The sequence below is a fragment of the Dermochelys coriacea genome, chromosome 4 (assembly GCF_009764565.3).
Source record: "Dermochelys coriacea isolate rDerCor1 chromosome 4, rDerCor1.pri.v4, whole genome shotgun sequence".
In the NCBI taxonomy this organism is placed as follows: Eukaryota; Metazoa; Chordata; order Testudines; family Dermochelyidae; genus Dermochelys; species Dermochelys coriacea.
The window spans coordinates 138,605,334-138,616,352 of NC_050071.1; the positions used below are offsets into that span (position 1 = coordinate 138,605,334).

Genomic DNA, 11,019 nt, shown 5'->3' on the forward strand with positions numbered 1-11,019 from the left:
AATATCATTCCCTCCCCACCCCAATGATGATGATGTTTCTGTATGGTAGCACCTAGTACATGCTGGCTCTTCCCAGACATTCAAGAAGGGTGGCCCAAGGATCTGACAATCAGGCAGAAGTAGGGAGAAAAGGAGCAAAAACAATAGGCAAATTATATCTGAATCAACATGATTAATCTATGCAGGAGGTAGACAAACACTGAGGATTTGGAAAGCCCCATCCTTAAACTCTCTGGGTTAGATTTTGAAAGGCATTTGGGTGCCTAGTGGGATTTTCAAAAGCATCCAAAGCTCCTAACTCCCACTGATCCCACTAGACACCTCTCTGCGCCTTTAGGTATTGAGGCACCAAAGGGCCATTGAAATCAAATGAAATCAATGCAAGTTAGAAGTCAGAATACCTTGGTGGATCAGGGCTCTAAGTGCCTTTAAAAACCTGGCTTTCTGGCTCTCAGTTCCCCACCAGTAAAACAGGGATGATTCTTATCTGTTTTGTTTATTTAGACTCTAGTCTCTTAGGGGCACAGACAGTCTCCTTGGGGGGAAGGAGGGGCCTAAAACAATAGCCCTGCAATGTTGACTGTGGTCTCTAGGTACTGCTGTTAATAGAGTGGAAGGTGGCATAAGAAGTGTCTATGGACAGGCACTTCAAAAATACTGTTGTGACCATGAACTAGCTCTAGATGAGAAGGCTCCGTCATTCTATCATGGGCACATAGCTCTTGGAACTTTCCGGGGGTGGGGGGAGGAAAAAGGACCCTTTGTGCTGAATTTCCATTTTTCAGTTCAATAAGTGATTTTTTAATATATGTTCTTTTCTCCCTGCATCTGGTAAGAGAATCAGTTCAGTCCTTTCCAAGTTAGCAGAACATGGGACCCAAAAGTGTTTTTCTTCCTTTCAGATGATTCAGATCTTTGTTTTTTTGTACTTCAGCTATTCAGACCGGACGTCATCTGGCTTGTTCAAACATGTGAACGCGTGTGTATTTTTCACTTATTGCTGCACTTGGAAAACGTGCAAATAAGGACTACAAATACGACGACAAATAAGGACTACAGATCACAATCTGTGCATGCAGCGTTTCCTCGTCTTCCCATGCCGACTTCAGCACAGTTATCCTCAGAATGTACACGTACGGAAGTGGGTGCTGGTGAATCACAATTAGCAAGAGGTACAAGCTACCTACATCATGTTTCAAGGATACATACAACCATGCTTGAGTCCACCTACCTACTCATAAAGGTTACAAATCATGGATGAAGAGTACGTAACAGAGCTTTCTCCGATCCCCCCACAACGTTCCTGTCCTCTGACTATTGGCTGATTCGTCAAGCATCCACAGCATCATATTTATATTTGTGTCGCCTACATAATTCCACCCCACCTACTCATCCAGTCACACGTTTCATCCCATCCCCTCTGCTGCTCCAGCGATGCCATCCTTCATGACCTGCTTCATCCACTTGTCCCCCTAAGTGTGTCCATGTCTTTCTGCATGCTGCCAACTACGTGTGGTGGGCTCGATCCTGAGAGGCATGGAGCACTCTGGACCTGAGCCAGCAAAGCACTTAAGAACAGTATTAACACCTTAAGTACTTAAGACCGCTATTCCTACCTACATGTCTCCAGCTTTCATCCAGACCACACCACACGATCTATTGTCTACAGCCAAGCTCGACGATACAACTGCATTTGCTCCAACCCCTCAGACAGAGACAGACACCTACAAGATCTCTATCAAGCATTCTTACAACTACAATACCCAGCTGCTGAAGTGAAGAAACAGATTGACAGAGCCAGAAGAGTACTCAGAAGTCACCTATTACAGGACAGGCCCAACAGAGAGAACAGCAGAACGCCACTAGCCATCACCTTCAGCCCCCAACTAAAACCTCTCCAACGCATCATCAAGGATCTACAACCTATCCTGAAGGACGACCCATCACTCTCACAGATCTTGGGAGACAGGCCAGTCCTTGCTTACAGACAGCCCCCTAACCTGAAGCAAATACTTACCAGCAACCACAAACCACACAACAGAACCATTAACCCAGGAACCTATCCTTACAACAAAGCCTGTTGCCAACTGTGTCCACATATCTATTCAGGGGACACCATCATAGGCTCTAATCACATCAGCCATACCATCAGAGGCTCGTTCACCTGCACATCTACCAATGTGATATATGCCATCATGTGTCAGCAATGCCCCTCTGCCACGTACATTGGTCAAACTGGACAGTCTCGACATAAAAGAATAAATGGACACAAATCGGACATCAAGAATTATAACATTCAAAAACCAGTTGGAGAACACTTCAATCTCTTCGGTCAGTCACTCGATTACAGACCTAAGAGTGGCAATTCTTCAACAAAAAAAACTTCAAAAACAGACTCCAATGAGAGACTGCTGAATTGGAATTAATTTGCAAACTGGATACAATTATAGATTCATAGATACTAAGGTCAGAAGTTTCAGAGTAGCAGCCGTGTTAGTCTGTATTCGCAAAAAGAAAAAGGAGGACTTGTGGCACCTTAGAGACTAACAAATTTATTAGAGCATAAGCTTTCGTGAGCTACAGCTCACTCCATTCTGATCTAGTCCGACCTCCTGCACAGCGCAGGCCACAGAATCTCACCCACCCACTCCTACGAAAAACTTAGGCTTGAATTAAGAATGGGAGTTGATGTGTCATTACACCAAGTAAAACTATTTCCCCATGTTTATTCCCCCCCCCTCCACCCCCCACTGTTCCTCAGATGTTCTTGTCAACTGCTGGAAATGGCCCACCTTGATTATCACTACAAAAGGTTCCCCTCCACCCCCCCGCCCCCGCTCTGCTGCTGGTAATAGCTCACCTTAAGTAATCACTCTCTGGCTGCTACTCTGAAACTTGTTACAGTGTGTATGGTAACATCCATTGTTTCATGTTCTCTATGTATATAAATCTCCCCACTGTATTTTCCACTGAATGCATCCGATGAAGTGAGCTATAGCTCACGAAAGCTGATGCTCAAATAAATTTGTTAATCTCTAAGGTGCCACAAGTACTCCTTTTCTTTTTAAGGACATGGTTCACTTTAGTGTGCGAATGGTCTCACTGAAGTCTTAACTTTAAGCATGTGAGGGGACTACTCAGATGTTTAAGTTAAGTATGTGCTTAAGTTCTTGGTTGGCTTGGGACCAGTGTGCCTGGCAGCTTGCAGGATTGAGCTCAGAGTGCCCTCCACACACTGCTCTGCCATGTCACTACCCCCTCCTCTGTGAAACCCTTGCTAAAAAACACACTTCTATTGTGGTGCCAACCATAGGAGAATAATATTTACTACGACATCCTTGAGGAAGTCACTGCCATATGCTCAGGCGGTAACCCTCATCCAGCTCCTTCTGTTTGGCACCCTTGCTTATTGTATCATATCTAAAATTTTGAGAGTAAACTCGTTAGGGCAGGGAATGTGTCTCATCTTCTGTGAAGTGCCTAATATACTTCTGAGAGGATAAAATAATGCAATGAGATACTGAATACTACAAATATCATTTATTATGGCACTTTGTAACTATTATTAAAAACTATGAGAAGTGTTTTGGGATACAGTACGTATGGAGGCACTATACAAAATACATGTATAGTATTTCTTAGCCTCTTTAAAAAAAATCCCACCCTTCAAGGCTTGGTATCCTTTAATCTAAAAGGATTCAACATGCCTGTCAAACTTTAAAGACATCCCCGCATAGCACATCAGTTGGGAAATTCTAGTGCTCATTTTGTGTAATAAAAAAAAAATACCCAGAACACAATTCCTGAGAAACAGACACTATTATACATTTCAAGAGAAATAAATCTATTTACAAAGTGTGTGTTCATTTCAAACCTGTCTCACAGCCCTCACAAGGACAAATGTGTGAACCCAGTGACCGCATCACCTTGACTCAAATCACCCCAGAAGACAGAGATAGTCCCCAAATCGATCAGTGTTAATCCAGCAAAGAAAGCGGTATTTAGTATATTAAAACAAAACAAAAAACATAAAACTAATGCTTCTCATGGCTACTGCATGCAGAGTCACTGACCTGTATTGCTTGTCTATTTAGATGGCCAGATGGGGCCTTATCAATCCCAGCTTTGTTCAGAACAGAGCACACTATAAACCCTGAGCAAAATATAATAATGCATAACAACCGCCCCCCCCCAGTTAAAGGGCAACACCAAAACAAACAAAAAAGTGGAACAGGAAAACTGAGATACCTTGGAAGTGCATGTTTAATTTTATCCAAGTTTTCAATAGCTCCAGTTTCATGACTCAGTACTTCTACATCCAGCAGACACCTCGGATCAGCAGGAAATTTGATTTTCTTATGCGTGGGCTGCAAGATTAGCTTCATTTTGGATTTTTGAAAACCACCAGAGGAATGGAGCAAAACAAGAAACCCTAAAAGGGACTAAAGCCGTTTAAATACATAAGTGTTTATATACTGATCACTTTACCTGGCTCCACAGCAAACAACCTGCAAAGCAACACTATACAAAGCTAAAAGAGAAAAAGACGACTACAAACCACCCACAGAAAGTGCAGGTGGATCTAGGAAAGCAGAACAGTTTTCCAAACTGGAATTTAGCAAAGACATTGGGGTTGTAACATTATAGAACATAAGAACGGCCACGCTGGGTAAGACCAAAGTCCATCTAGCCCAGTCTCCTGTCTTCCGACAGTGGCCAATGCAGGTGCCACAAAGGGAATGAACAGAAGAGGTAATCAAGTGATCCATCCCCTGGTACCCATTCCTAGAGCGCCATGGGTTCTTTCATGTCCCAAAACGCTTAGAGCGGCAGTTTTCCATCTCACCTCAAATAAGGTACCTCCAAGAGTGCTCTCTAACACAACTTTACACAATTTTACTTGCTCACCGCAAAGAATTTTTATTTTTTTGATCAGCATGTGAAAGATGTTCTCTCCTCATATAACATTATCATCTTTAATAGCATGGTAAGTCGACAAGTCAACATTGTGCCTGAGCTGGCAGATTTTCATGACAGTTTTGCAACACTGCCCTAATGGTATCCTGGGTCACTAGCTTTGTACTGACTCAGAAGAAAAAGAGCAACACCTGCTGCATTTATTTATACATTTGCATAGCGCTAAGGACTACTGTAGCAACTGCCTTACAAGTACATTTCAAATATGCCAGCACTTCCTGCAAGACCCTCTCTCTCCTATCCACAAACTAACTCAGCTTGTGACATCCAAGGAGCTGGTAACACAAATTAGCATGGCTGCAGGCGTATCATTAAAAAAAAAAGCCATATATACGTTGAACATGTAGTTTTACAAATGTGGTGTAAGACACTGCACAGCAGTCTGGGCATACAGAACAAGGCCACGTCTGCACTACAAATCGTCTAACACCAGTTACATTGGCACAGAACTGCCAGTTAGTAGATCGCTCATTCATGCGCATACTTGGCTCCTTGTGCTGGCATTGTACGTACTCACCAGGAGTGTCTATGTTGATGCCAGGTATGGTGCATCATGGATAGACAGGTATCCGAGTGTGCCATAAACCTTTCTCCAGTGCAAACCCCTTTTGGGAGACTTGCCCAATGTGTTATCGAGTAGAAATGAGTGATGCAGGGAACTCTGGGAGCTAGGAGACAAGTTCCCATCATGCAACTGTCCTCATCCAAATGCCATCCATATCCCATAATTGTCATGCCCCTTAAAAAAAATTCCTGCAAACCCGCAGGACGCTTCTTGCTGTCCGCCATCTCTGATGGATAGAATGATTTAGCCCAGAAGGGATCTTTGGTTCCCCACTCCCAAGCTTCAAATTTTCCTAACACTAGCAGATGATATAGGGTGATTTCTGGTTTTCATAAACAGGTAGCATTCTTTACTCTCAGTAGGACTGCACTAGTATCCCAGCAGGATAAACCTGTGCTGCTGGAGGCACTGCCCTTCCAAGGAGACACAAAGTCAAGGTCAAGTATCGGGGGTAGCCGTGTTAGTCTGCGCCCACAAAAACAACAAGGAGTCCAGTGGCACCTTAAAGACTAACAGATTTACTTGGGCATAAGCTTTCATGAGTAAAAAAGACCACTTCTTCAGATGCTTGTTGTTAAAGTCAAGGTCCTGACTGTGACAGATGGGCAACTTTCAGCAATATATGTGGGAGACCACATTGCATTAAGGGCATGGATCAGTGTGGATTAGGAACTGCACACATTCCATGGGAGGAGGATTACCGCAGCTCTTGCAGGAAGTGAAAAAAGGCAAATCATTCAGGTTATAACACCTCCAGAGAGGTACCATCTCCTGGGAAAGTGCACATATTCTGCTTTAAACTGGATTCTTCAGAGACCAACATGAAAAAAAAAAAAAACCCGAACATCTAGATATACAGCCTGATCTTAAACTGACTCAGTGCCTTCAGTCTGGTTCCTGATCTAAAGACTGATGAGAACTTGTAACCACAGGAAAAACCCACTTGTGGGATTTGAAGGACTGACACCTATGTTGGAGCGGGGGTGTGGGGTGGGAGTGACCTTTTTAGCATGCATATATGTTCTTTTACAGTTTTTATATACATTCACTGCAATGTTTTTCCCTTATGAATAAGGCTGCGAGTCTGTCACGGATTCCGCGACTTCTGCAGCTGGCAGGTGCGGTTGACCCCAGGGTTGCCCAAGCAGCTTGGGCAGCCCCAGGGCCAGCCGCACCACCCTCCACCCCCGTAACAGCAACAGTTCTGAGCCGCCCCTTGCCAGCAGCAGAGTGGTGTTCCCGGGCTGGTGGGGCCGTTTCCTGCCAGCTGTGGTGGTCCTGTACCACTTCCCCCGCCGCCCAAGCTCCAGCAGGCACCCTAGAGCCCCCACCCCGAGCACCAGCGGGCGCCCCGGAGCGCCCACCCCAAGCACCAGCGGGCGCCCCGGAGCGCCCTAGAACACCGAAGATTTAGTCACAGGTATATAGTACAAGTTATAAACAGGTCACAGGGCTGTGAATTTTTGTTTATTGCCCATGACCTGTCCATGACTTTTGCTAAAAAATGCCTACGACTAAACCTTAGCCTTACTTATGAATAAACCTGCTTGCTTAGAAAGAGCTGTGTGGTAACTTGTGACTGCTGGAGATATCTCGAGAGAAAGCAAAGCAGAGGTGATGGGAGATTGGTTTGCTGTGGTTAGTACAGTGTAGATCAGGGAACTGTGCAGCGTTAAAACCCCTAGTCACAAGGAAGAGAGGCACAGGTCTCCATCCATGAGAGATGACGGCTGGGAGCTGGAAACCTTTAAGTGCATGAAGGGCATCCACAGAGTAAGAAATATAGATGCAGTTGCCCTGAAACTGTGACACTGAGCACCTGTGCTCATTACACACTTGTCTAAAACAGCAGTTCTCAACCATTTCCTTACTGTGACCTTTCATCACATCAGAGAAGTTTTGGGACCTCTATTCAGACATCCAGAATTCCCTTTGTGAGGTTATCACAATCCCCTAAAACTATTTGCAAGCCCCCATGCTGAAGACGCCTGGCCTAAAGCGGCCTTTCACAGCAGGATGTAGAATTCTTAACATAATTGTAATAGCTGCTGCCTTCCACTCAAGAAGAGAGTGCAGTGAAATGACCCCCATGGCAGATCACATACTGCCATCATCGATTGAACGGGAGTCCCATTGGTTTTGAAAACAACTTTTTGGTGTGCAAGGAGGCCAGGATCAAGCCCAAGGTTTGCAATTCTGTGAAGTGCTTTGAAGCTACAGAAGTCAAATATAAATCATTAAATAATACACCATTTCTGTTTGAGGACAAAGACAAGTCAGATGGTGTAACAAAATGCCATTAAAAAAAAAAAAGCTTCAACACAATTAAAACATTCTGAATATAAACTGATTTGAAACAAACGCCTTTTAAAAAAAGGCTATTTGGGATCCCAGATCATTAATAGTTGCATGGGCTTCAACGTAGGTTGGTTTCAGAAGAAAGTTGTCCCCCCCCACCCAAAAAAAACAAAAAAACAAAAGACAAAACACAGTTCTTGCTTCACCCTAGCTTGAAAGTCCCGAGTTCAGGAAGTGGTATTTCTCCAGCAAGCATTACCGATGTGTCAATATCTAAGGTAGGGACAAGGCAGCTGCCTGCTCTGCCTTAGGTATCAGCAAGAGCCCAAGCTGCTGTGGAAGAAACACTAAGGCCAGGCCTACACTAGAAAAGGTACGGCTATACCAGCAAACCCTTCTGTTGTAGATACAGTTTATGCCGGCAAAAAAGTGCTTTTGCCAGAATAGCTTATACTAATTTGGTAATTTATGCTGGCGTAATTGCCTCTACACTAGTGCTTTTGTTGACAGAAAAATGTCACTTACATGCCCTGACTAACATTGCCGGCAAAAGTCTCTAGTGTAGACCTCGAGTCTTCATAGCTAAGAAGCCTCTCCCTTCACTTATAAAACGCACTGATCTGGCCAGTTTATGGCTCCATTAGGCTTTCACTTATGACATTTGGGATGCAAGGAAATTGCAGCAGAAGTTTTACATTATTGCAACCACAGGCAGCCAACACCATTTTAAGGTGCTGTGTCACCAAACCCTTCTCAGGGCAGGGCTGCATAGCATGGTGCCTAAAACACTGCTAGCTACCAGCATCTCATCTTCCCTGATGCTACCACCAATCAAGCTGACCTGGTGGTAGCAACAGTGGGAATTTTTTGTGAAAATTGCCAATCTGCCGTGTGTGTGTGTGTGAGTGAGAGAGAGAGAGAGAGAGAGAGAGAGAGAAGTTAAACCCTAAGGGTCTGTCAACACTCGAAATGCTACAGCAGCACAGCTGTGCAACTACAGCGCTTCAGTGTAGACACTACCTATGCTGACAGGAGCGTTTCTCCCATCGGCATAGGTAATCCCCATCCCTGAGAGGCGGTTGCTAGGACAATGGGAGAATTCTGTCTATCTAATGCTGTTTACACTGGTTGGTTTTACTACGCCACTCAGAGGAAGATTTTTCACATCCCTGATTGAGTCAGCTTGGTCAACCTAATTTTCTAATGTAGAGCAGACTTAAGGTTTTCAACTCTGTCCTTCAGGATCTCCTAGTGGAGGACCTGGGGTGGGAACTGCTTGAGACTAACACAGTTTGAGGAATCGCCCTACTCCACATATAACCAAATCTCACAGTCCAGGGCATGAGGAATACCCACAAAGAGCATTTCACCATTTGGGCCAAGTGCTTCACTGAGGAAACAGATTCTGCTTTCTTCAGGATCTGGAGCATCCAGTATGATCAACAGCTGAAGCAGGATATTTGAAAGTTTCAGAATAGCAGCCCTGTTAGTCTGTATCCGCAAAAAGAAAAGGAGGACTTGTGGCACCTTAGAGACTAACAAATTTATTTGAGCATAAGCTTTTGTGAGCTACAGCTCACTTCATCGGATGCATGCAGAATATTTGAAGAAACTGATCAGTAAATGTGTCTACCATGGGAAATGTTGTGTTCCTAACAGAGGGGGCAGCAGAAATGCCCTCAAGAGTCAATTTCAATCAATACATCCAGCCTGATAGCAGAAGACCAGCCAGGAATTTTTTTCTTTGCATATTCTTGCAGAAAACAGTCAGCAGATACTCTGACTATAATCTCTTTGAGGCAGGAACTGGCTTCATTCTGTGCATGTGTACAGCACCTTGCGCATCAGGGCCCTGATTCCGGAGCATGGCCGGCAGCTGCTATTGCAATACCAATGACACCAATGAAATGGAGAGTGAAGAAGGAAAGCACTAACGTTGTCCCCGGAAAAAGAAAAAAAAAGTCACATTTCACTGATCACCCTGGTTGATATAAACCACGTGCCATGCAACCCACCCCCACACCAGTGCCACAGAACAGCAGGCTGTGGAAACGCCACATTACATCCTCCTCATGGTGTCCTGACCACTGGGCTGCCCTGCCCCAACTGCCCCCCTAGTAACCCCAGCCTCTACCGCCCCTGGGCTCCCCCTCAGTGAGCCAAGGGCCTGGCTGCCGCCTCCCGTCTAACCGCAGGGGGGCCGGGCCCCCCCATCCTCCCCCAGGGGCCCGTTCCCACTCCCCAGGGGCTAGGCTGCCCCCCCTCTGCCCGCGGGGGGGGGCCGCCCCATTCCTCCCCAACGGGCCCCTGTTCCCCCCTTGCAGGTGACGGGGCCCTCAGAGGACGCAGCCGGGGCGGGGGGCTCCCAACTCCTTTCAGCCGCCCCCCCCCCCGGCTGAGAGCCGGACCGAGATGAGGACAGGCCCGCCCATGAGGGGCGGACCGAGGGGAGAACTCTCCCCCCCCGCTTACCTGCCTGCGCCTGGCCCCGAAACCGGGTGGCAAAGACGATGAGGGCGGCCAGCAGCGCCGCGGCCAACACGTACAGCACCGGGTCCATCTTCCCACGGGACCGCCCCCTCCACACGCGTACGTCGGCGGCCTGGCCACGCCCCCGCAGGCCACGCGCCTTCTGCCCGAAGGCCGCCGAGGGCGGTTCCACAGCGACTCAGCTCCCCGGGGGAGGGGGAGGGGCAGCGAGGGCGATCCCGGAAGTGAGGGGGAGGGCTGTGAGTGAGGGCCCCAGAGGCGGGGTGGCCCCTTCGGTGCCTGTTGCAATAGCGTGGGCAGGGCAGGGGGGTGGCTAGGGCGCTGCCTGTCATGGCGCCCACCTCAATGATAACGTTGGGGGGCAGCTGTCCCGGGCAGCGATGGGCCTCAGCAGCATCAGGGGCGCGAGCCGGGGCCCCCACGCCTGGTGGTGGTGGTGGTGGGGGGGGGGGCTGGCAGAGGATGGCCTGGACACCCGCTGTAAAGGGGGTGCTGGTGGTTCTCCCTCTTCCCGGGTGTATCCGAGGCTGGTTCCCTACCCGCCTTCAGGCGCGGCTTTCCCCAAAGCCTCGCTCCTGGGGGGGATCCTCCCCCCCCCCCAGCAGGGAAGATCCCTTCCCCCTTTGTCACTAGGGGGAAAGTTCGGCTCTTCTCAGCCTGGCTCATGGGCGTGAGTCCCAATCTCAGGG

The 11,019-nt window shown here is 47.2% G+C and overlaps 1 protein-coding gene across 2 annotated transcripts in view; it reads right to left on the reverse strand.

The window, feature by feature from the left end:
* Positions 1–10,563, reverse strand: part of DDRGK1 (DDRGK domain containing 1) — a 48,937-nt gene extending 38,374 nt beyond the window's left edge. Inside the window, exon 1 of one of the 2 annotated variants that reach the window (XM_038399778.2) lies at positions 10,313–10,563. In XM_038399778.2, the coding sequence (XP_038255706.1) occupies positions 10,313–10,400 (88 nt within the window). In that variant the 5' untranslated portion in view covers positions 10,401–10,563. The remainder of the gene's footprint in view (positions 1–10,312) is intronic. The other variant, XM_043512772.1, reaches the window with a different exon arrangement.
* Positions 10,564–11,019: the final 456 nt, after the last annotated feature.